This window comes from Hylaeus anthracinus, unplaced genomic scaffold, assembly GCF_026225885.1.
Source record: "Hylaeus anthracinus isolate JK02 unplaced genomic scaffold, UHH_iyHylAnth1.0_haploid 12001, whole genome shotgun sequence".
In the NCBI taxonomy this organism is placed as follows: Eukaryota; Metazoa; Arthropoda; class Insecta; order Hymenoptera; family Colletidae; genus Hylaeus; species Hylaeus anthracinus.
Window position 1 is genome coordinate 11039984 of NW_026534348.1, and position 27456 is coordinate 11067439.

The following is a 27456-nucleotide window of genomic DNA, read 5'->3' on the forward strand; positions in this document are numbered from 1 at the left end:
TAAAATCTTAAATTTGACCACGCTATACCCTAGACACTGAAATATTGATTTGCAAAAATTAGATCAATCGAGTATTTCTACCTAAAATCTTAAATTTGATCACGCTATACCTTAGATAATTAAATAGTAAGCTGCGAAAATAGGATCATACCAGTATCTCTACCTAAAGCCTATAAAATAAACACCAATAAAATGTACTGTCCACAAATTCTTCCCTCAATCTTGGCCTCAGTCCCAGCAGCATTTTGCTCAACGCCTACCCACACGGAATTATGTAACCAGAAAAACGTGTCCTTTGTTACCCTCTATCCTCGTTGAAACGTTCCCAAAACACTAGACATCCGAACGCAACGGGGGGGTTACATCGTTTGCTTCCACGTAAAGCCTGCCCTGGTGCAGACGTAGAGGTCCAATTAATCAGCCGGGGCGTGAAACGAGAGGGGATTCGGCGGAGGGCCAAAGGGAGGCCGAGGGGGTGTCGCAGGGATTGCGGTGACAGATCCGCCGTATCTATCCCTATCTGCTCGGGGCATTAAATTCGCGCGATGCCAGTACCGCTACCGTCAGCGACCAGGATCCTCTTGAATCGGTTAACATTCCGCTGTACGCGCTGGTTCGGGTTTCAATTAAACCGGCCGCGGCTGCTGGACATCCCGTCGAACCCGACCTACACTCTGGAAAGGTTTTCGAGGACGACTTGGATCCTTTTAAACCTTTTCCGGGACTTCTGCGCTTCAACCTGATCGAGGAAACTCCCTACCCTTTGCACCCGATATTTAAACGATTTCTCTAGAATTTATTGTACACTGCAATGATTTTTGTCCTTTATCCTTGTCACTATTTTGTAAATTGCAAAATGGAAGAAGGAGATATAATTGGTAGTACGATATTGCCAATTTATAACACTATGTGTGCGTGCGTGCGTGTGTGTGTGTGTGTGAAGAACACTGAACACAAGAAGAAATAGCTCTGGATTGGTAGAATTGCACGAAATGTTCGAAGCCACTCGAATAATCAGTCACAAGCAAAGAATACAATTATTGCTCATATTGAAACCTCATTTCTCTCTTTTGTTCTTAAATATATACCTATACAAAGATAGAAACCTGCATGATGCTTCCACAAGAAAATTACTAAAAATTCTGTTATTAATCTGAAGTTACCTAAAAGTAAAAACGTGTCCCATATTTCGATTTGCTTTGTCGTGCAACTCCAACGGAAAACTCTAAGAAAGCATGAATTTCGAAAACTTTACACTCACGTATCTAATTTTCTTGCTAGCCTCACGATATCCCCTCAGAGGTGACATCCGAGTGCAAAGGGTTAATAAGTTCCTGTCATCTCGGAACACGTTTCCACGAGGCGCACGTTGCCCTACACGTTTTCGATTCCGAGCCCGTGTAGCGGAAAAGCAGCAACGTTTCGCGAAAGGGAACGAACGGAATGGAGTTTCGTTCGGCGTTAATGAACACGCTGTTTGCTAAGTGATTATTTCCGATAAAAAGTAAAACGAACTTTTCTGGCACGAGTGCAAGACCTCACCTCTGGCGTGTGCGAGCTCGTTTAATGAAAAAAGAGCGAGACAAGGACGAGATCCTTCGGTGGTTACAACTTTCAGGACCTATTTTCTCCATTTTATTTTCTCTTTTATTTATCCATTCGTTCGGTATACGAGCTATTTCGGTCGAGGTTGCGAAAGTATTCGATCGCCACATTCCTATATTGTTTGAATATTCAATGGGATTCAGAATTCAAATTACTGATTCACTTTAATGTAAACCTGACTCTACTCCTCGAGTATAATGATAAAATTCTACAAAATTTTGAAGCTTGATTGAATTTTACCATTAAAACTATTGCTATATAAAAAAGTAATAATAACCACTCACATGCAGGGAAACAATTATTGCACGAATTGATACATTATTTTTTTTCTTTCTCTTGCCTGAGAACCTCTAAAATTTTTTTAAAAAATAATAAAATAAAAATGCTGTTGTCTACCAGGTTACTCAAAAATCCACTAACTTGAAATCTAATTGAAACATTATTTTTGTTCTTCCTCTTGAATATAAGAATCTCTTTACTACTTTAAAAAAAAATTAAATAAAAATACTGTTATCTATCATATTACTAAAAACTGCACCTCAAAACCCGACTTAAGATCTCATATAAAAGAATCCTCAACAAAAATGATAGCTGTCATTACAAGTGCCCTCCAAAAATAGTGTACCATTTTCCTAAGGTGCATTTATTCCCATTTAAATACCCCATCCAGTGAACAAATTCAAGCACTAATTTTTGTTTCTACGTAAGCATTACTTACTGAATGAATCTCGTCAAATATGAACGATAAACAATGCGTTTTTTTTTTAACAGTCGCTGACGTCTCCTGCGGCCTAGGAGCGACTGGGACGCGCACGGCGAGACTCGTCGGAGGACAAAACGCTGTACCGCACGAGTTCCCATGGATGGTGAGCATCAGCAGAAAGGGAGGACACTTCTGCGGCGGTACTATTCTTAATTCAAGATTCGTTCTGACTGCGGCGCACTGCTTATGCTCGTAAGTACATCACCGCGTGTATACGACGCGTCGTAACATTTGCACACGTATCGTTCCATTATTTCGACTTTCGCGCGAATCGTGCCGAACGGAACGCGCGGTACGCGATGCGCTGTCCGAGGCACAATACGGGCAAACACGTTTCCGACAAGTTACGAGGACGAGCTACATACACCCCTGTTCATAAATCAACGGGATACTTAGCGAATGCAGAACGGTATTGGGGAAAACCTAATCTGGTTGTTGATCGACAATTTTGAGTTAATCATAATCGTGGCAGTGAGTGATGGGTATGTTTACTGAGTAATACAAGTAACCGACATGATTGTTATGAGATATAATTGACTTGGTAATTGGTAATCATGAATTGATGTTCAGACGTTGATGGTGATACTCGATGTTTTGTTTCTTTTAGAAATTGTATGTTTAGTAAATATGGAGTGGGCAACTGAGTTGAGAATGCAGTGGAAGTTGACAGATTACGAAACGAACACAAGTTTATAATTTTCTTTTAGTATTGCTTCTATTTCGATGACAGTATCTGAGAAAAATGATCCTGATATATAACATATATATTCTGTACATCAACCTATGTAATTTAATTTTGTAACTTCATTTAAACACATTTCTATTTATAATGACGAGCTTTCTTTGATTCACACGTGACATTCTTCAAACTTCACTCTCATTAGAAGACAATCAACTCCCGAAAGTCCTAGTTAAAGGCCCACGAGAGCTTTTCCCTTATTAATTGGTATAGCGAGCAACTTAAATAATGAATAAACGAATAACGATTACTTATTCATTCGTTATTTGTATTCAAATGAAATTTTATTTGAATAATGCCCCGACACTGCTTGCCCGCCATTATATCGAACAGTTTATAAATTCAAATTAACGATTCTCCGAGCGTTAAATTCGAAAGTTCGTTTCCTCGGCATTCCAGGACGAAATTATCGGAAAACGCGCATCTAAATTTCAAAGCATTATCGTCGTAACGTTAATATCGACCGCGTGATAATTTATATCGCCATTCTTTACAACAATGCCGGTGTACGCGTGTTCGTGCAATCAATATGCGGGCTGCCTTCGAAAATATCCATGAGCAGAAAACCGACTGTTTCTTCATGGAAAGCTGCCCATTGTTCCCAGTAATCGAATCTACAACCGCGCGCGGATAGATCTTATCGTGACCGATATTCACGGCGTCACGTGCGCCAAAATTTTCTGTCGTTCTCGGTATAGTCGCGTAAAATGTTAACGCAACGCTCCCGCGAACGCGTTGTTTGACAACCCGTGCTGCAATTATACTGATACCATCCGAATGATTGAAAAATGACACCAGGCGCTTAATTCGCGACGGATGGAAAATTGATCGTACGAATGTAGCGAGAAACGTTCAGAAACGTACCAAACATTATTATAGGAGAGATAATTTACCTTGTTGGTGGAGTTTGCTGATCGATACTAAGTTCGGTAGGTTGATCTGCATATACTTTTTCTTGAATTATTTATAAAGAAAAAAAATATTCATTGTATTATAATTATGGAAAATTCATTAGGTGTAGATATTAATTCTGTGCCTTTGAAAAGTAAACTTATCATTCATTTACAGAGAAAAACTATACAACTTTTAATCTACCCTAAGTCACACAACCCCCAAAAAAATATGAAAGTCAATTCATGTACTCAATTACTACATAGTATAAATATTTCCACTTGAACTAGAGTTACAAATGTGTAAATATGAAGGCACAGATTTAATTCCCACACCTAACAATTGGATCAACAAAATTTATTAACGAAACCGAGTACTTCTTATGGTCGTAATAAAACTTTCATATGTATAAAGCCTATTTGCTATATTTCTGACGGAATTTCCGTTTACAGGACGTTTTATCATACTCGTAAGATACGCTTTCTCCTCTCGAACGTTAAACGCGGAATTATGGCAGATGCACGTGGAAACACGGTGGAATGAGATTTAAACTACAGACAGAATGGTTTAATTTTTTAAGATCCCGCTGCCTCAAAAGGCTTCGCAAAGTGACTGCGTCGTAATCCACTTAATCCATTCGCGCGAATCTGTGCCGGTTTAAAAACTAGAAATCCGCGTGTTGCTCGACACGGAGGAGCAGAGTTACGTAGAGGCGTTTTGAAAAAATCATCACGCCCGACTCAAGGATAAAATGTTTAACGCCGGTGGCCGAAAAAAATTATGAAATGCATAAAAATGCTGCGCGAAATTCCCGGAGCCAACATCCTGGTACACGACTTTCGTAGAGTCCAGTGAAATTTGTTGCATTCGAATGCGTGTTGTTAAAAAAAAAAATATTACGTTTCGCGTATCGCATCTTTCTGAGCTTGGAATTCTGGATCGTAATAACAAGATTTCATACTTGTTTTATATAGAGAATAGATATTTCAATAGTCTCCGTTTGTGGGCTTTCAAGAATTATTCAGTTTCCGAAATTAGAAAAGTAAATATGAAAACTATTGAGGGTGTCTGGTTTTTATTCTATTCTAATTAATTCAGAATTTCCAAAACAATAACGAAGAAGGATTTTAAGGGAAAATAAAAATAACAAGTATTTGTAACGTACACGAGGAGAATTGATCGTAGTCGTCATAAAAGAAAATATTTCTAATAAAGATAAACTCTTCTAAGACACAAATTAGACAGGTACAATAATTATGGAAATAATACTCGGGAAAACAATTAAGTAATTTCACTTACTTGCAACTTGACATTCGTAGAACCCGCTTTGGAGTTAATATTTACGATTAACACAGTCGTTGAAGTATACGTAATTAATTAAAAGCTGAATCGAATGCAGGAAACGTTGATAGAAGGTGGTAGAGGAGCAACAAAATTTAATGAAATCATTTCCGCGTTTTGATGAATTTATACGCACAAATATGGCGAATCGAGTTACGTTAGTTGCAGGACAAACGTTCCTCTGAATTCGTACCCGCTTTGTGATTATCGCGTAAGCGGATAAACGACCAATCGCTTCGTTAAAATTATATAAAACTACACATTTTCGTTCGGTACAGTCGCGCGAGCTCGCGGGACGATATCGATGTTAATTGGAGCAACGATTACATTTTAAATGAAACGTCGAGCGTATTTTACCTCGAGCTAACCTCGAATGAAAACGCGACGAGCAATTGTGACAAGTTAAAAATTGCATGGTTGGTGCTTGCATTAATAAACAATCGCGGACAAACAGAGTCAAGTGGCCATCTTGTATTAAACGGTTGGGTAGCATTCAACGCTAGAAATAAAAAATATTCATACGTCGATTTTCGACGAACCAATCTACGCGAACAATTTGTTTCAGTGTTGTTTTCTATTTGTATTCGTGCGTATAATCTTTACCTAAGAAAATTCGAGCAATCAATCGTAAATTAAACAATATATTGATATTAACTATATGTAGGAGAAAGATTTCAATTTATCTCAGAGAATATGGTTGTTACTTTTGTAGCAGTTAAAATATTCGAATTCTTTCAAAACTCGATGCATTAATATCGCAAACACTTTTCGACAAATATTTTTACGTGTCAAGTGGGCGATACAACAGTAAAAGCATACTTCAAACAACGAGAATATACCGAAGCGATTTAAATAAATAAATTCACCTCAATTAATACATATCTATAGAAGTAACAAAGTTTACTCTCGTTCTACCTTAGTGAAACGCAAAGAAGAAGGTAAATAAGAAGGTGAAACTTTGTTCTACTAGTAAAGCACAAAGTTAAAGATTAAAATAATTTCTCTTGCCAGTTTCCTTCGATTATTCTTTCATGTCACCGAGACGATAAAGTTAAACTACGCTAGCACTATTATTCAACAGATTTCACTCATTTTAAATAAGCACTGATATCCTTAATGATAGATCAATTTCTGGAATAGTCTCTAAATAAATTTTTAGTTGTTGAACGCGCACCAAGGCCACCTCAAATATTTAACAAGGCCGAGAGAGGATTTCGAAAATATTTGTAGTTTCTTTTCCCCGTGTATATCGGGTGGCTCGCGTGTAATGGTGTCTATGCAGGTGTAATTAAACGTCGAGACAGTAACGCTGTGCGATGAAACGTGCAGACATCGCGTATCTCTCTCGGTCACCGGCCACAAAGAAAAAGACCGAGCGAGAGGGATGCAAGGGGCCGGAGGGGGTTGAAAACTGGACAGGGCGGCCAGAGAGAGAATCCAACGGAGCTTCGGCGTTGTAAACCATGATTGCGTGTAGATTACAGACCACTCGGTAATTGCTAGCGGCCATGCAAAACGCATGACAAAACGTTGCCACCAGGCGCGAGGTCGTGAAAATATATCCGACGCCGGCCATTGTTCGCGATTTCTTTATCGTTCACGGAAACGGCCGATATAAATTTCGTTAATGCGGCCCTACGCGCGAAAGAGAATTATTTCGAGAGCTATCGCCACGGAAAAACCCGAAGAACGGTTCGTGCTCGAGGCATCATTTAAAACAACGATTTTCGTTTTTCTGCGCAATTTTTATAACGGTTTTCGGACAATTAAACTGGCGAAGATGGATCGTTTAAGCGTCCAATATAAACATTAACAAAATTACGAATCTATTTTTGAATATCACTTAGGTTTCTGTATTTAGTTTGCGTTGCATTGGAGAATATGTTTTATTAACACTTTGATTGAATTCTCCCCAGCTATAATGAAAATTAATTCAATTTTCTTTTCATTAATGCATCGACATCCTGTTAATGATTTAATATTATTAAACGGTACTAAATACACATCTAATATGAAATTTAGCAATCAAAAATTGCATAATAATGATTTACAGAGTGCACAATTATTCATTGAACGAGTCCACATATTTATGGATAGGTGTTACATGGTATTTAGTCACAATCCAGTACACAAAAAGTTAAACAATGAGCGATACTCGTTGTTATAGAATCTAAATCGACTACTCAGACCAGAATAAACGTTCCCGACTTTTGTCAAGTGAACTTATTTAACCATTCAGATCATGATACATTAACCCTTTCATACCTGAATTATTTTGTTTCTCGTACTAATGTAATTTAACTTTTAGGGTTAACTTGAACTAAAATTAGTATAGAAAAAATTTAAAAAATTCCCAATAGCGTAGTTTTCAAGGAAAACTGGTCGTTCTTCATGTGCACGAATAAGAGCATTTGCCCTAATCGATAATGTCGGTGGTGTATGAGTCTTTTTAAATTTCGCGTCCTCATTCGTGGACGCCAGGTCTCAAAGGATTAATAACGCATTGCATAATTTACATTGTTTCTATGTCATAACCTGAACATTTTAACTAGTCCCCTCGACTCTTGTTAAGACTAACTCGACCGCTCGTCACAAAGCAACCAGTATCGTTACTTTCGGAGCACCCAGCTTGTACGCGTGTCCCCTACCGCAACGAGCGGTATCAAGTAAACCTGGCGGTTCTGCAATTCAGCGACATGAAAGGTAGCATCCCGCAGTATCGTGTTATTCGAGGGATGCCCGTGCATCACGACGTAATCCGAAAGGAATCCAGTCGAACGAACGGCACACGGTTGCCCCCCTCCCCCCCCCCCAGCCAATGGATCTAATACCTGACCTCGAAACGGCGCGGTACGGGAAACGAGTTAATCAAGGGAAGCAACGTTCCCGGCGGTGTAACTTTTTAAGCTCTCGTTTCGCGAGGCTCCGTCGGCGACGTTACGTTGAAAAATGGCCAGGTATATCATCCACTTTATACACATTACGGATACATGTAGGCCAAGTAGGACAAATAGCCCCCTTCCTTTTTCCACCCCCCTCCGGTTCCTGGCTCTCACGCTACCGCCGCCCAAGGAGTCAAAGTCCAGCAACGATGCCGCGTGTCGCCGGCAAGTAATCATCGTGAAAGTTAAGTGCACCGAGAACGAAGTGTATAGGTATACAGGAGGGATACAGTGCCCATCCCTCTGGCAGCCGTCTCGTTCTTCCAGCGGATGCTCCTTTCATTTCCTCCGTCTCCGGCAGCCTTTCGCCCGCCAAAGTGGGGAAAACTCAGCTCTTTCGCGGAGCAGTGTCTTTCCTTGGACGTTGGCAATTATTTAACCGGGATTTTTGTTCCACCACCGTCGGTGAGGAGCGTAGCAACGCTGGTGGCTGTTTGAATGATCTCGAGTACAGTGGCTTCGGTTAATTAATCGGTCCGTCACGCCGTCTTCGAATAACTAACAAAATTATGCCAGCAACCCCCTCACGGTTTCTCTCGTATTACGCGGGGGATTGTTTCGTTCCAGTTTCTTCGCTGCTTCGTTTCTTTTATGAGAAGGTCGAGGTGGCGTGGTGGTGCGATCGTGCACGACTGGTGGTTTCCCCAAGTTTCGAGACCCTGTTTCGCTTCCCTTCTCGCTTGGTCCCCCTTCTAGGTATTAATGTACCCCTCCTGGGTTGCCGGAGGCCCTTCCATTGTTCCCTCGTGGATTATACGACTTAATCTGGATGCATCATCGCCACTCCTTCCCCTAATCGTCGCACCCTTCCAATTAAAATGCACTGCTGGTTAAATGGTGGATCGCGGCGTGGAAGGAGTGGCCTTTTTACGGGACCAGCGCCATTAATTGCACGTTAATCTCGTTGTAAACTTCGCGAGGCGAAACACGAAGCCTCTGTTGAACTATTCCGCTGGGTAGGTTAAAATTGTTGCAGGTGTACGTTAGCGGTCATTGGCATCGAACGTTTTCAACGTCGTATCTGAATTGAGGTCTATGTTAAGTGGTGGGAATGACAGCGTGACGCTTATGCAACAGCTTCCGGTGACACTAACGCACGATTCTCGGTATCCGCACAGTTCACTTTGCTGTAATACAGTAGAACTTCGTCCATCTGCACTATATTTCGACGAACGTCATGCTTATCTTTGGATATACGAACTCGTAGCTGATCGTAGTACCTTTTAGCTCTAAATAGCTGAGCGTAGTGTGTTCTAGATTCCCATAGCTGAGCCTAGTACCCTCTAGCACCATTGTAGCCGAGTTTATTACTTTCTAGCACCTCTGTAGCTGAGCTTAGTACTCTCTAGCACCCCTGGAGCTGAATCCAGTACACTCTAGGCCCCCATAGTTGAGCCTAGTACCCGTTTACTTCTTCTTAACTGAGACTAGTATCCTCTAGCACCTTCGGAGCTGAGCTTAGTACTCTCTAACACCCCTGTAACCGAGGTTAATACTTTCTAGCACCCCTGTACCTGAGCTGAGTAGTCTCTAGCACCCCGTACCAGAATCCAGTACCCACCAGCTCCCTCTAGCCACCCATAGTTAAGCTCAATACCTTTTAGCTCTCCGTAGTTGAGCTTATCAACCTCTAGGCCTCCATAGTTTCTACTACCTAAATCATAATCGAGCGTGCAACTTCACAGTAAAGAAATTATGGACTAGCTAGTGGACCTCTATCATCCGAACTACTCGGTTATCGGAACTACCGTATCCCCGTGAGATTCTATACGTCCACGATTCTCAACATCGATTCAAATCAGTCTCCCCGTCCCCCAAGGTAGAATTTCACTGAAAAGTTCTCGTCTCTGACCGCCACAGGGCAACATCCGTGATCCCCGTCGGTCAATTGCGGGTGAGCCTCGGCGAGTACAATCTGAGAGGACCGGAAGTGCCACCGTCGAGGGAAGAGAGAGTGGCGAACGCTATTTTGCACCCAGGCCACAAATGCGGAAAATACCTAGACGATATTGCCCTCCTGGAACTTGCGAGGCCAATCGCTTGGTCGGAAAGCGTGAAACCCGCCTGTTTACCTGTGGCCACAGGGAAACCAGGATACAGCGCCTTCGGCGGGGAACTCGCCAAAGCGGCCGGATGGGGCTGGCTAGGCGAAGACAGGTCCAAACGTAAGTAAATAATGCCACCTCCCGTCGTCCCGTCATTTTCGACTAATTCGCGCGGGAACGAGGGAGTCGTTAACGTTGATTATCCGCCAGTTGCCTTTGAATTAATCGGGGGCGGGACTGGATTAAATCGAACGTCGTCGATTTTCTCCGCGCGTTTCGCCCTACCCCACCCACCCAACGCAAAAACGTTTTAACGCGAATCTCACGAACGAACAAGCGAACTGGTACGCTCGTCGGGGCGAACTAAGTTGGATTAAGAAAGATAAAGGCAACTTTTCAACAAGTTCGGTACAGTTTGCTTTATTAACGACGCGATCGTTGCCGTTGAAGTGAATAAGTAAAGACACGCCGAAGTTATCAACATGTACTGGAAAGTTCCGCTGCAATGGCTCCCGGAGCATCTAACCGAATTCTCCCTTGGAATTGCATTCTACAAAAGTTCTTGCTTACTTGCGCCGGACTCACCCCCTCTGTAACTGTGACGGAGACGGAGGATGGGCGTTCGAATTCAGCTACGGCCGAATGATGCTTTCGTGCCGAGTGAATTGATGATGCATACAGAAAATTGCTAATACTTTTCTTCTGTATATACTGGTGTACTTTTCATGTACCAGAAGAGTTTCGAAAATTTTAATGTAGCGAATATTAATCTTCTAATGTATCGGAAGAGTTTTGGAATGTTTTTATATTGGTAATTAATAATCACTTAACAATAATTGTTATTGGAATCCTTGGTTATAATGGGTCTCAGGGAAGGGATGGGTTTTCCTCCCTGAATGACGTGTGAGACCAATTTCTATAATGTATTTCTATATACAGGGTGTCCCAAAAGTCGGGGAGGAGCCGGAAATGAGGGGGGGGGGGGTAGCTGAGACGATTCTGAACAACAATTTCCTTTGCAAAAATGTCGGTTGGGGCTTCGTTAAGGAGATATTAAGCGGAAACCCCGACCAATCAGAGCGCGCGTAGACCGTCCGAGCGGGCGCGGTAGCGAAGGCTACGCGCTAGGCGGCAGCGTCAATGTCCTTCGATGCACCTCAAGTCACTTGTTCGCGTACAAGCGCTGCCGCCTAGCGCATAGCCTTCGCTACCGCGGCCGCTCGAACGGTATACGCGCGCTCTGATTGGTCGGTGTTTTCTCTTAATATCTCCGTAACGAAGCCCCATCCGACATTTTTGCAAAGGAAATTGTTGTTCAGAATCATCTCAGCTACCCCCTATTTCCAGCTCCCCCCCGACTTTTGAGATACCCTGTATATTATAGTTTCATGTAATTTCTACACATGTTAAAATTCTTGTGCAACTATGGCACCATTATTATGCAATGGTCTCTTCTTTTTTACTCCATTTCGGTATTTTATTATTATTCGTTCATTGTTGTTCAATGAAAGTAGATGGAACCGTTCCATTTAAATATGAATTTGTTTTCATAATAGGAAAGTATTCCAGCCTGCTACAACAATACCAAAATTTTCAATAGATATGTGAATCGGTCATTAAGCGTACAACCAAACAAAGGAGTTCGAATTTAATTGATTTCCACACTGAAAAAGTGCCGAAATATTCTATTGTAATTTTCGTCATTAATTGGGGTACACCTTGAAAAAGGATTTCCCATTGTGGAAAAAGGCAAATAAAGGATCGATGCATATTTTGCTCTCCTGTGTGGCGAATATGGCTTATATACGAGGGCCCTTTTATGTCAAACCTGTGCATCGATAAATTGAATCGATTGTACGTTCGGCAAATGTTTGAAATTCAAAATCCTTTTAGCAATATATTTCTAACACTTTACCGTGTAAACAAAAGTGCGGAGAAAATCGATATGCTTTTGAACCTTCGAACGGATATGCTCTTTCAAACGCATTCGAGCATAATTTACATTGCACGACACACGTTCAAACGTTAACTCAGATAATTAGGGATAATTTAGATAATTGATTCGGATCATTCAAAACTCTCCGACACTGCACAAAACAAATCAAGAGCAACAAATAATCCATTGCTATCTTTCAGACAAACGAGCAGACGTTTTGCAGAAAGTGGACGTTCGTGTGATCGAGAACCGTGTTTGTCGCGAGTGGTACGCCAGCGAGGGCAAATCTACTCGCGTTGAGGGAAATCAGATGTGCGCGGGCCACGAAGAAGGTGGCCGAGATTCGTGCTGGGTAAGTGAATTTCTAAAAAAAAATTCCTCCGTATCGTCAAAACAGAAGTCTCTTAATAAGGAAAGTTTCAAATTTTGTTATCCACTACTTCTTATTCTTCTAACGCTGCAAACGTTACCAATATTTTTCTCAGGCGAAGTAAAAACCACCCATAAGCACAACCTTTTCAATTTTGGGATTCTGTGGCTGCATATCATTTATCCACACCCCAACTTGTTACCTCCCCTTGGTATCGACCCTCGTTTATTCACGTGCCGCTAGTTAGACCGCGTTGCGTGTCAATCGTTCATACGCGAAATTCACGCCCCGTCGAACGACCGCGACATGAATTTCAATAAATATCCGTGGTCGTGCGGCGGACGCACATGTTGAATTAACAACGACGGGGGGAAACGGTCGCGGACCAAATTGTTCGACCGCAAAAACAAAATGAAAACGGAGTGGGGGAAGAAAAAAAAGCGATACTCGCCAACCTCTCTCCCCCCCGAAAAAGCGTGGAGAAGTATGTTGACAAAATATTGCGGTTCGGCGTAACGTAATTATCGACACCACCTGAACGAAGGGGATGGAAAAAAAGACGTGTTCGTTGAATATGTACGTGTTTCCGACCCGATACGTTTTATTGCGTATTTGTGATTCCGTTCGCGGTCCATTTGAGAGATATCTTCTACTTCGTTGGGCAATTCCAACGGACCTATACGTCCCGCGTTTAGTCGCCCGTGGCCACTGAATAGATAATATAATTGCTTCTGCGGTCGGTGCTTGAGAATCGTTTCGCGTTATGGTTGTAAGTACACCGCAATTCGTTTCACACGTTGAAAATCGGTAGTTGACGATATACTTCGCACCGCGTCGGTCACTGGTGACGATGTATTATTTAAGATATTGCATTCTTGGGTTTCGATATCGATTGTTTGAGGATTTTTTAAACATTTCTTTGAATATTCTTTGACGATGGTAAGAGAATAACTCGGAAAATTGATTTCACTTGAATCACTTTCATACGTGAGCGAGATTTATTTATAGGGGCGCAAAGTCGTACAGCTTGACTATCACACCTAATGCATCAGTTTTACATTTGTTCGATCTTCGCATTCATTTAATTCTAGCTTTTCGCTACTTTGCATTCGCATTTGCTTAGATATATCTCTTGGTTATTCTTTTCATCCCCCATGAGGGGTGCAGTGGTCTGTTGGTCTTGTACTTGAGGAGAATTTTTTTCAATTGCATTGCAGAAAATGTTATTTTTCTAAATGAGTAATATGAGTGAAATATATTATTAGTATGTGTGTACTACCTACTCATCGTGATTATTTCGAAAACCTTGATTACAACAACAGTGAGGACCACGAAAGATAGAAACACAGAAATATATTGCATTGATTCATTCTCATAAACAGCCAAAAATTCAAGAAACAGCTGTATGTGTAACACTTTGTTTCAGACCGACAGTGGTGGCCCTTTGATGATTGGAAGCTACCCTAACAGTAACATGATGGTCGTGGGAATAGTCTCGTCGGGGGTAGGATGTGCCCGTCCGCGACTTCCTGGTGTATATACTCGTGTATCGGAGTATATACCTTGGATCAAGCAACACGCACTCTCAATACGATGAAAGACAACTCAAAGCTTTATCGTTTCACTGACTTCGACCACAGCGGAAAATAAATTTTTAAGAATTTAGAAATAGATACGCTGTGCATCGATAGTAACTTAGAATGTTTTATTGTTGCGATGTGTGAGAAAAGAAGTATGTTAGCAAACTTAAAAAGCCATAATTATGTTGAAGTAGTTTTTAATTCATATTTTCATCTAGTCATATTTATTTACGATTACATTCTTCTTGTGCAATCGTACATATAATTATTATATGATAATAATGTATTGTATATATTCAGGAAAGATTACCATGAAAAGTATTATGTGTTTATAAGTTGCATGAAGTTATATGGTACATTTTAAATAAAGTTGTAGACAGAATATAGTATGGGATGAATTAGTTTATTGAATTCTTTATTATAAATTATATACATTCTATACTCTTCTTGCTTTCCTAGGTCTTAAAGGATTCCATGTTACTCTAGTGTTATCTGTGATAGAAATAATATTGACCCCTGCGAGTTGAAGTCCTTTCATGGCAGCCTGTATAGAGTAAATATATATTAGGTAAACATAATATACAGAATAATTTATACCACATTTTTTAGTATTTACCATTCTACCAGCTCCAAGACCTTGTACTCTTACCCTGACTGTTTTTATACCTTTTTCAATAGCACGCTTTAAAGAAATACAACACACATTAGAAGAAAAACTGTATGAAAATACAGAACACTACAACATTGAATATAAAAAGTTTCGTACAGTTCCAAATGTAACAGCAGCTTGTTGCGCTGCAATGTTAGTACCCTTTTTAGTATTTTTGAAACCTTCTATACCAGCAGAATGAATTAATATTCCTTTTCCTACAATGCCATTGCTATTGTTGTAGATAAGAACTATATTTAAAACACAATACCAATAGTTAACACTTACCATTGAAAGAGGTAGCACTCATTATCGTATTATTAGGTGTTGCCTTTATATTAATAATAGGTAACAATTTGAATGGTACTCCATCAATAAGTTTATCTGGGGTTGATGCATCAGGGAAAAGTGAGCTTCTGAATGTGATTGAAAATAACATAACGTCATGTGCTTTAGAGAACCGTTCAAATGCTATTTACATATTAATACAATAATATATCGAGTACTTACTGGTCACCTGTAGTAACATCTTTCGAAATCTCGCCATCCACTCGATTCGTGCGCTTTCCGGTGTCACGGGCTCTAAATTTCATATTGTCCACTCGAAATTCTCTCAAATCATTTGAGGTTATGTGATGACTTCTGACATTCGTGTAGCTCAAACACGATAATCTTGAAAACGTTTCCACAGAGAAGACTTTCATTTTCATTAGAGAACATACTGCTGATCGTAGAGTGGATGTAATCATTTTCATTTATATAAACACAATAACCAGGTAAAAATAAAACAATCTTCAAAAACCCAATGGAATTCACATACACGTTTTCGGTCAGCGCCTCTAGCGTAAAAACGCCCAAGTTTGTCGAGAATTAGTTTATTTTCTCAACACTAGATGGCACCACTTAATTGTTTATTGTTTATTGTTTATCGTTTATTAAATTAAAGTGCGTACATTCAGAGTAGTACTTTGCACTGCTATGTGATGCTCTCTTTTTACATTTCCTCTTTTAAACGTTTTACAGTAACGCTTCTTAGTCTCTATTCTTACTGACTATCCTTATATCTAATCGCAATAATGAAAGGCATAACAATAAACTTTTTAATTCGTAAATCGAGGTTGTCATATTCTTTATTCTACTATGTTAATAAACTTTATATAGGAATAGTAACTCGTCTATTTTATATATATTTTTTATTGTATCACAGACAAAAGAAAATAGAATCTTTTTAGAAGATATATACTTTTTCCTTACAACCTAACAATCTTCAGTCTTCATATTGGTCTCTCTTTTTATTCTAATTGTACTTCTGTAAGACCATTTAATTAAAAATTGTAGAGCCATCCTACATTACCCGCTCCATTTTACCAATAGCGATGGCTGAACGATTATATTGTAACTAATTGACGCTGCCTACATCTAAATGTTCTTTTTATAGAATTCTTTTGTTAATGTTACTCTAATGTCGGATAATATCGGTTGATCTTGTTCAAATTCGTATTCATTATCCCACTACAAATTACCGACCCCTATGGCGCCATCAGCGGGAGGTCGCTCAAGCTTGTCGAGAAATAAATCCTACTTTTTAACATTAGATGGCGTCATTGAATTAAAATTACCGACACCTATAAATAAATGCTTATTTTCCTTTTCCTTGCATTAATAGTAGTCTTACATCATGTTAATCATTGTACCTAAGTTAGAGAATGTATTTGAGACGTCAGACGGACGTCCTACGTTGGAACTAGACTTTAAGTTAAAATAAGATATACGTAAGAACTCATTCACATGTACTTATTATATACGTTTAGCTCCAACGTAGAATGTCCGTCCGACGTCATAAATGCGTTCTCTAACTTAGGTACAATGATCAACATGATGTAAGACTACTATTATGTAACATTAACAAATAGGCGTTTTACCACTGACCAGTAATTTTAATTAAATGGCGCCATCTAGTTTTTAAAAAAGGGACTATTTCTCGACAAACTTGGGCCTTTTCACCGCTAGATAGCAACACCAGTCCTGGTACCGTATTTGAACGATTGTTCAATAAATTGCGTTAATGTTTTTTTATTATACAATCTTTTTCAACAAACTGGTTATTTTTTATAATAATAGATAGTTTACTTGAAAAGCCTGCCTTAGAACTGTACTAATATTTAATTCTTACGATCCTATGACATTTTTATTTGTACGTTTCAGCCCTGGATAATTATCAATGCAATATCGAGACTAATTAATTATAATTGCAATTAAACTTACTTTTGAAATATATGTATATGGATTTAATGAATTTAAAAGCACGTTCTGTCTTTCAATTCGTAAGTTTGAATTCGTAGGCATTCTATCGTTTCTCTTAATAAATATAATAATCTTTTATATTGATCAAAAAGATAAATTTCCTCATGTAATCTTGGATTATTTATAAGGTGAACAGTTATGTTATTAAATTTTATTGCTGGGTATTGAGGTTTGATTTAATACATATTTGTTTTCCTAGCCCACGATTCCTATCAATTCCATCGAGGGTTGGAGATGAATTATTTATTAATTCGTATCATAGTAATTCGCATACTATCGTCGCTATTCTCTAGCGAACGCGAAATTTGTCTACAATCAAATACATCGAATTTATTGAAATAGTATATCACATTCCACCGATAACAGTACTGAATATGTTAACGCACACCCTCTCTCACCAATTAGTAATCCGTTTTATTAATATAGCGGGGCGAGAGAAATATTCCATCGGATTTCAATCAGCCCGAGTTACACATTCAGCATCATTAAGGGGGCAGCAATCAACTGTGCATTAAAATCCATAATTTAAAAGAATACAAAATTTTTAAAGATATATCCTATTTTGACAAAAATTCTGTTTATATATTAATTTGTGTATTAAGTGTCACTAAAGGAGCAATGTGCTAATTTCGGAAGAAGGAACGAGTTGGATATACATGGATTTATGGATTTTCTTAAAATACATAGCCTTAAGAATATATTTCATAAATTTAACTGGAAAATTTCGAAAAAACAATGGCGCTTGCGCGTTTAAAATGTAATTGACTCGAATATGTTCTTTCTGCTTCCTGTTAGTGGTTCTTGAAAAGCATGAGATAGTATTCCCCTATACCAAGATACACTTTGTAAAAACCAAGATTAAAAATCATTTCGATAAAAATAATCACAGGAATTGTATAACGAAGGCGCAATGACTTCGTCAAGAAAATAAGCAACAACACAGACAAATTTTCTTTCATCTTTCAAGATATGCATTGTGAAATACAAAATCATTATAGTTTTCCTTTTTGTAATTCGCGCCATGTAACAGCCCCAGCATCCCTGTATTATTCAAAAATTCCGAATAAAAATTATTTTCTCATTACACAATATATGTACAATGAACCACAGTAAACAGATCTCGTATTAAGCCAATAGTCCTCTAAAAAGAAATTCTTGAACTCTGCTATGATTTTTACGCGACCAAGGTGCCTTCATCTTTGGATAACAAAAACATAAAACAAAAATAAAATCTATTTTGGCCCCAGAAAAAGAAATCCCCCTCCAATAAGACGTCTGAAATCTTCCTTGGGTTAAGTTACCACCTCTATCGCACGGTATCGTTTCCCTTGCCAAGCATTTCCGGCTTCGGAGCGCGTAATTAAACACGGTGAGAAATAATACACGCAGGTAAGCCAGCGTTAAATTTCATCTTCACGCAAGAAAACTCGCGCCCGTTCGAGAATCTACGACTGTTACCAGCCAAGTTTCGCGTACCGGAAGTTTTTGATACGCAGGGGCGTGGGAATCGGGGGTGTACGGGGGTATTTAAAAGTCAGATACCACGCGAACTGTGCGTAACGCTGCCGCCGATGCTCGAAATAACAGGAAAGTTCCGGGAACAGTTATCCTTTTTTCCCTTTCGTCTCCTCGAAACTCCCCGTAAACTCGTCCGTAGACGTGGAAAGTATGAAACACCCTACTTTTTTCCCCCTTTTCTTTTTTCTTGTCCCCGTCGCCTTTACATGGGGATAAAGTAATCGCCGTAAGTGGATCAGACGAGACTTTACTTATTTGATATAACGCCGCGCAGCGACGCCGTGCGAGTAATGTTTTCTTTTCTGAAAAATTTTCTTCTGTTCGGCAGCCGTGGCTCGCCTTGCACGGTGTCACTCTATCATCTAAAGTCTCGGTGTGATAAAAGAGAAAAATAACGGAATGGTTCTTTGTGTGGAAATAAATTGAAAGGAAAGAAGTAATATTTTTCGCTGCGATGTGATTAAACTACTGACAAAGGAAATTAATGTTCCTCGTATTCGTACGTTTCACGTTGTCAAAGGAACGATTGGATGGACGTGTCAATCGTTGCTTATTAATAATAATAATAAATTGACAGGGGAGAAATGACAGTGTTTGTTAAAGTGTAATCAAACTACTGACGAGGGTAATTAACGTTTCTCATATTGGTCAATTTCGATTCGGTCAGAACGATCGAATAAACATCTGAAACACGAGTTATTTGTCGAATACGTTTATGTGATATTTGTATAATTGTTATTATTTTCTACTATTCTAGAGACGTATAAGTAATTCTATTCTCATAGCAGAATTCAGTGTAACTTTTCACTACAAAGAACAACACGAATCGATTTTTCAAAGTGAATTCCTTCATCATTAAACAATAGTACCATTCGATCTCATGTATTCACTTGAGGAACGATTTTTAAATGCATTTTCTTTTTTTTTTGCTCCAATTGAATACACACAAACCGAAGCAATCTTCGTATGTAAATCAATTTTAACATGAAAATATTCTGTCTTAATTTAAAATGTGCATGTTTTAATTCTAAAAGATGTTGTGACTGTTTGTAATGATAACTTATTGTAAAAGTAAACGTACACATTTACGTCAATATCTCTCAACAGGTTAAAAGCAAAATTTATATTAAGAATAGAATAACTCACCGTAGCTTTGGTCAATACCGGAGAAATGAATAGAATAATACATTACAAAGAACCACGTTTAATAACGAAATCATGAATAGAATAATATCTTTAAACAGCCACGTTTGATATCCTAACAACGATATTTATTATTCTGATACTTGTTGAAAACGATAGCTTGGCTACCAAGAGGTTAATTTCCTCAAAGTTGGGAATAAAGTAAAACTCCAGAGATGGAGAATCCAGGAGATTGTGGCGGTGGGAGGAACGAGGGGGTGGTATTCGCGTTACCCTACGTTGAGCTCGCGTAACCCAGTACCTGCAAATCCCATGTTGAAGGCCTCCCGCAGAACAGTGAATCAACCCCGTTAATTTGTTAAGTGTAAAGTGAATCAGATCAGTTCGCAGTACCTGTATATTTCAGTCGCGACCGTAAGCTCTGGAATTTGGCTCCACCGCGAGAAGGGGACCGACCATAAATTATTTCACGATACGCCTAGCCACGGGAGCGATGCGTGTCGACCTCCTAGAAATGTCCCACGTCGATCCTTAATTCTATAGTTTTTTCCATCTACGTCTGGGAATGCGATTCGTCTCGCTTGGGTAGCCTATCTAATTTTCATTAGGAGAGTGTGGCGTTGCTCGGTAACATTCTTCCATTTAGTTAATACGGTTGATGTAAAAATAGCCACGGAAAGCTTTGGACAGGGTTTACTTGCTTCTTTAAAACCCTCTCTAACCCTTGAATTTATTCAGGAATACTTATCAGGAATAGAAGATAGCCTCCCTCGTATATAAAATAAAGTTACTTTTTAGACACGATGGTGAAATCTTACTAATTCTTACCAGATATTTAGAAGATGATGCCTTAGTTCAGTTGACTTGATAGTAATGATCAAGGAGAAAAATAAGTTAAACGGCGGTCTTTTATAGAAAGAATAACGATCTGAAACTTCGAGATGCAATTAAAACTTATATCTTCGAATATAAGTATATATATATACTTATATATTATATAAGTATATAATATATATATTAGGTGGACTGGAAAATAATGTCGTTTCTTTTATATTAATATATAATATACATTTATATATATTTATAGTTTGTAAACTAAAGTTAGAAATGAATTTAATTTGAATTTAAAAGCACAAAATCAATGTCTACACCTAACATTTATATCGGTCGATGAATTTTTTGTAATTAGAATTCGAATTAAGGGCAGTCGTCGATTCCATCGTGGGACTGTTTGGTGGCCGATTATATTTAAAACAGGACTGACCGAGAAATCCGCGAATGTGGGTCCCTGGCCTGGCAAATGGGTGACGGCGAGCCTGACTCCACGGGTTGGCCCATAAAGGTCCGAAAATTAACTGCTTCCGCGTCACGTTTTATCGTGTAGCTATATGAAATTCTGGGTTACAAATGGGGGTTGATGCACCCAGGGATATCGCACCCGCGTTGCATTGTACACAGTTTTTTCCTTACGCTGCATGTTTCGCAACGACGGAAATAATCAGTTCGATGGGGCGAGCGTTTACTGGCCCGCTATGGACGACCAAATCGCTAAATCAATGATAAAACGATTCAATTGACAAATAAAGAGGCTCCATGGTGCACTTATTCGTTATAGTAGGCAAGTAAGTTCTTTGGACCGAATGATTTGACATGGTGTTGTTTATAACTTACTTTTGCTTGGAAGAAAGATGCAGAATTTGATTGAAACTTTGCATATTCTTTTGAAGTGTTTCAAATTTTACTTTGAAAGGAAATACACTGTGTTTATAAAATTGATATATGTAAATTTATTAACAGTGAAGTAAATTATTTTAGAATAATTCTGTTTCTGCAAAATGATTGAATACTTAAGATAATTCCACGTTATGTTCCTTTTATAATACTACATCTTTAGGTTTCTAACAACGATGAACATAATAATCTCTCTGTTTCATTAATAGGTTCCACAGGTTTCTTACCACTTTATACGCAGCATCCACTAAAAAGCTATCTGTACAGAGTAGTTCGACAAACTGCAAGACTCGACTGTCCTGCTGTCGAGCCTGACCTACAAATTCTTACTAAAATTACAATTCAAGTCCTCCCAATTTAAATACTGACTGTTATAAATACTACTAATTCCAATATGATTAACTCTTAAGTGTAGAAATTACCTTTCTGCCTTTCTAAAGTAAACTTATCATTCTTGTAATCTTCCCTCATTATCAGTCATATCGTACATTGAACGTCCACCAGGTTAAGACTTAAATTACGTATCTAGATCCAATATAACGTAACAAAATGACGAGTGAATATTTCTACTAAAATTAAAGTTGAAAATCTATGAATATATACAATTGAGTGTACAGAATTAATTTCCATACCTAACGAAATATTACAAATATGTGTTTAATTGCAATCCTTTTGATCGCATTCGCGACGAAACAGAGTCGCGTTAGAAAACAGAGATAAAGTTGGGTGCATCTAGGCGCGGGCACGATGGGGTTAATTTCAAGACCCTCTCATCTGCGTCAGTTATTATGAACTTCGCCGTAAGACCATTACTGAATTACTAGGGAAAGTCTGAAGAGGCCCGAGCTGCATACGCCCCGATGCACGTCGCAACCGGTGCGACGAAAACGGGAATGCATCTGTAAACAGTGGGGTCAGGCCTCTTCTTTACTCGCCCCTAAGTATTCTCCTTTTTTCGTTAAACTACTCGATGTTAATGTATGCGTTGTCTGAGAGAACCAGATCGATCGCTGGCCGCCGGATATTTGCTCCCATCGGAGAGTATCCTCTCCTTAAAGTGTTTACGAGGAAACGTATTTCGCGTTGGGGAGGGTCGTTAAATTTTACGTGAGCTCGATTCAATCCTTGAATTGGCGGAGAGAGGAGGCCGAGGTACTATTCCATTTAAGGCCTAAGTAACGTCCCTCGAAACGTGCAGGAGGTTTGTATCGACGTTACCTGCCAATCGTGGTGTAACAATTGTTGCTCGCATGGTATTTGTTAAGGTCTGCCTTGGGGAGACGTTAGTGAGCCCACGCTGTGCGCGAAGAGAACAATGGTGTTTTTGTGAACGCACAGTTCACGCCAGAATCACGGGGGTTTAAGTCATCGCTATACTGTTTTAGAAATTGTTTAGAAAATACAGCCTCGTATAAATGGCGATGTTTATTGGGGATTGTAAAACTATTTTTATGGAGGATTTTTTATTTTCGTAACTGTTGATCATAGAAAGTTTTATTTTTGGTAGTCTTATCCCGTTCCAAAAAACTTGGAAAACCATGTTTTCGTCAAAATCAAAAATTTTTTTAAATTACCCTGCCTAGGTCCTACACTACTGGCATGAATTATTGTAACTGAAAAGTTTTAATTTTTTATTTTGACGAGAGCATGGTTTTCTAAGTTTTTTGGTGGCGATGAACACGAATCTGAAGTCGGTTTTGGGGTAAAAAATGTCTACGATTGAAAACCCCTAAAAATACGATCGTAATCGCAGAAAAATTTGTGGTAGATTCGAAATTGTAATCGTAATCACAACTCTGAAACATTTGCTTGCAATCATAATCGTAATTGTGATTACAATTATACCCAACAGTGAATTGTAATATCGTTCACTGCATACTTAAATCACAATTTGAATGTGTTTCCACTATAAACGGTCCAATTCGTGGATCTGTGAAAATATCGTTCGATTTAAAATATTGCTCCCTCCAATCAGAACGGCGTTAAAGTGACAAATTGTAAAGTAAATAATTTAATATATCTCTTGATTTTATTTTCATTCCATTTCGCTGAACCGTCCCGATCCTGCGCACGTAATTTTTCCACCGATTACGCCACATTAACACGTAACACGTGTCACCGAGCATAGTGACGTATTCGTCGCAGTTAAGTTTTATTTAATAACACGTCGCGCTTCAGCTTGGTCGCGGTTAAAGTTGCCCGTTTGTTTCGAAGTCAGTTTGCAATTAAAAACGGACGCGCACGCAGCCCCGCGTTAATGTAGACGCGTTTTGGCCGATTTACAGATATTCCAGCGAGTCGCGCGAGTGCACCCTGACCTGATTCTAATTCCGAATCTATCTTCAAAACTTGCCTGTGCGCGGTTCGCTCGGCTCGAGGCTCGCATGTCTGGCGTACTAACGAACCAGCAGCGAGACACCCGCACGCTCATTCAATTTCACCTGTGTGAATCGCCACGGTGTGCCAAATTTCAAAGACACCCGAGTTTTCTCGAATCGAGCTACGCGAGCTCGCTGTTCGTTAAACATTGCGCGCACGCTCCGGAATTTTCTCGCGATCGTGCGTTATTTGTCGCGCCCTCGGAAGTTGGATAGTTGGAATTATTCTATCCCATTAAAAAGAGAGTGAAGAGTTAACCAACACGACTAGCGATTTAAATATTATGTGGACTTGCATCACAATTAAAATGCGTGACTATTTTATGCAATTTTAAAGGAGAATTATAATTTTGAAATTTTAAGAATGTATGACACTTTTTGTTATATGTTAATAGAAATCCCGACGAAGTTTGCATCGTCGGAATTATTTGATCTTATTATGGGATTACTACACGCATCACAATTAAAGTGCGCGGGTATTTTATGAAATTTTAAGGAAGAATTATAATTTTGAAATTTTAACATTAATCTTGACAGCAATAGAAATATTAATAATTGGAAACTTTTCCTGTCGATATTAATTGTCTAACATACACCATTCAAGTGTACGTTACAAATATATACGTTGAAGAATAATTCTTCTAATTTTCATAAGAACACGTCCATTAATATTTCCTATACAAACTAAAACATTCTTATGAATATTACTATTAATATTCTTCAATGTATGTATTTGTAACATACGTATGAACGATGTACGTTGGACAATTAGTATCGACAGAAGACTTCCCAAAGACGAGCCCCCTTTTCAACTGAAAAGTTCTCCCCTCGTAAACAGTTAAAATTGTGGATGTTGATACTATTCTATCCGAGGCCTGCACATATAATTTACCGAGTCTCCCGTGTGTTTCAATTAATAAGGACGGCACGAGTGTGCAGGCTGCTTGTAACTGCGTCGATCAATGTATTCCATTATAATTGGGAACAAAAGGATAGGTGTGCTACGAGTAAATTGGAACATCGGACGAGTGCTTCGTATACGAGCCACCATTTTCGTCCCTATCGTTTTTAATCGTCGTTTATTAAAACCGCGACAACGTTATATTAACCAATCGGTCATAACACTGCTCCCGGGAGGCAATAACCAAAATATATCCCCACCCCTATCGTGGAAAGCAAATTGCGTTAAAAGTAATATCACCGATCCGCGTCGCTCGAAAATTGTTCGCAGCGTGTTTTGCGTTGGTCGCGTAGGCGCGAATTAACGATACGGTTCGTGATTCTGAAAGACGGATGCGTAATTCTCCAGGGATACCGTTCTGAGCATTTACATGTATACGTACGTGTGCACGGCTTCTTTTCATTTTGAAATGTTCCTGTACAGGGTGTTCGTCGCGACAGTTGCCGGGAATTTTCTAAGACTGGCTAGAGGAAGAAGACGCCTGGGGGACGAACAAAGTAATAATATATGTATGAATATTTTTTTGGCGAATGAAAATAGTTCTGTTATTTCTCCGAGGTTGTATCTTAGTATACTTAAAGTAGAACAAATTTCTGCTCGAGTGTATAGTTTCTAGAAATTCTCTAACAAGGGGTTGTTTAAGGACGTGCATGCAGTTGTCATAGGAAAAGTTCAAGTATTTTTTTCCATGATTTAAATACGTATTTGGACCCAAAACGAAAAGTGCTTTTGTGATACAAGTATCGAAGTTAATGTGTAAATTTTTTTGTTAAGATATAATAAAAAATGGTTGAGATGCGCAGCGAGTATCCAAGAGCGTTATTTTTCCCAGTGCGAACGCTTCGTTTGAAGCATGCTAAATAAATAATTCTGATGTTTATGAATTATTGTTTGCAAAATAGCTAGTAGTCTTATCGAAAAGCTTCACTTTTCGACTTTCAAGAATCACCCTCACTCCTTAATAAAACAGCAAGTTTTCACGGAAACAAATATTCCTTCGTCCATCAAATTACACTCTGAAGCTCCTTCCACTAAACGTCAAATATTAAGTCACATTTTTCATCGCGTTATTCGAAGAGCCTGAAAATCGCGAGCGACCGTTACGCTGACGGTCACCCAGTATAAGGCGCGGGACTTGCGCTTTTCGAGCAGGTAACTCTCGTTAGAGAGGTCGACGAATGGATCAGACCTCTGAAACGGAACGGAGTTATGAACCGATCGAGGATCCTCCCTCGTCCTTATCACTTATTCAGTATTGGTACATATCTGTACGCTGCCTGCGCTTGGATATTTTATAGAAACCATTGCCCGTGTCGGCGCTTCGCCGTGCCATGATACCTGAGGACGCGGGTTGATGATCGGACGAATCGTAAAATCGATGAGAAACCGTTGAAGGCGTTGAAGGGGACCCTTTTACCGGATTGGCAAAACCACGATCGCTACTGAAAGAAAAGTACGCGCCCCCCCCCCCCCCGTACACCCGCCCAAACCCACCTCCCGTCAGGTTTGTTACATAGACTTCTTTGGACTGCTGTGACCCGTCGAATCACCCCCTTCTTAATTAACGAACGATTTTTGCGATGGAAAGGAATGAAAGAAAATCGGCTCCCAAGGCGGGCATTATATAATCGATAGAATTCTCGTCAAAGGATCGACTTCCTGACTTCTGTTTAATTTTATAGATTAGCCATTCAACGGTTCCTTTAACTGCGTAACCACTCTGTCTGGAAGACTTCGTTTTATTTGGCCGATCGGCTCGAACGGAACCAGTCGAGTCCCACGGCTTGTTACACTCGCGCGAGCAGTGATTAAGATGGAAAATTTTCATCCGTTTCATTAAAAGGACGCCATTAATATTGATGGTCCACTTCAGCGTTTCGAAATTGTTCACCTATAACGCGGGGAAAGAATTTGTATGCTCGGTTGGAATATTACTGTATCGGAGGAGAACATTTTTTTCGTTGCGAGAGTATCAAGTATGAAGAAAAAGGGGCTTGTTTTAATTATTTGCGTGGTTTAAAAAAGCTATATATGTAAGTTTTTATTGTATAGCGTATATGAGTATGCTTCTTCGTGGTCGTTAATTGTTTAGTTCTACCTTTGCGCAAGCGTTCTCCCGATTCTTATTAATTTTAATAAATTTCTTGGTGAAAAGTAACGATTAAATTGTATGTACATTTCCGAGCAGTTTATCGTAGAGAAACGCTTTAATCGTTGATATTTATTGTTCTCCTCGGGGTTTTAAAATCGTCCAACCGTAATGCGACAAAGAAATTGTACGTTGCGTGAAATGTTAGAAAAATATTACGGAAGATTTTTTTTACGATAAAAAGTTTGTTAGCATGCACGTGCAATTAAAAGAAGGAACTTTTTCCTCCAATATTCGATACATTCTATCGAAAGGCTCAGCCCCGAAGAATCAACCTGCCATAAAGACCGAAAGCGATGTTATCCCGCAAAACATTTCGTATAGTTTAAATTTAATGAAAAATACCTGAAATAAGAGTTATCGAAAATATTTCGTTTGATGTCTGGCGGAACCCAGTACGACCCGGACCTC

The 27456-nt window shown here is 39.2% G+C and overlaps 2 protein-coding genes across 2 annotated transcripts in view; one reads left to right on the forward strand and one right to left on the reverse strand.

Moving 5' to 3' along the window:
- LOC128891371 (transmembrane protease serine 9-like) overlaps window positions 1–14589 on the forward strand; it is a 20915-nt gene extending 6326 nt beyond the window's left edge. The window contains exons 2-5 of the mRNA XM_054150817.1: window positions 2377–2560; window positions 10142–10446; window positions 12463–12614; window positions 14059–14589. Coding sequence (XP_054006792.1) covers window positions 2377–2560; window positions 10142–10446; window positions 12463–12614; window positions 14059–14229 — 812 coding nt within the window. The 3' untranslated portion in view covers window positions 14230–14589. The remainder of the gene's footprint in view (window positions 1–2376; window positions 2561–10141; window positions 10447–12462; window positions 12615–14058) is intronic.
- A 7-nt stretch (window positions 14590–14596) lies between these two features.
- On the reverse strand, window positions 14597–15717 carry LOC128891379 (30S ribosomal protein S11). The gene is made up of 5 exons (XM_054150828.1): window positions 15372–15717; window positions 15150–15277; window positions 14979–15079; window positions 14829–14894; window positions 14597–14756 (listed from the first exon to the last, which is right to left on the reverse strand). Exons 1-5 carry the CDS (start codon window positions 15614–15616, stop codon window positions 14649–14651), a joined length of 648 nt encoding a protein of 215 aa, XP_054006803.1. The 5' UTR covers window positions 15617–15717; the 3' UTR covers window positions 14597–14648.
- Window positions 15718–27456: the final 11739 nt, after the last annotated feature.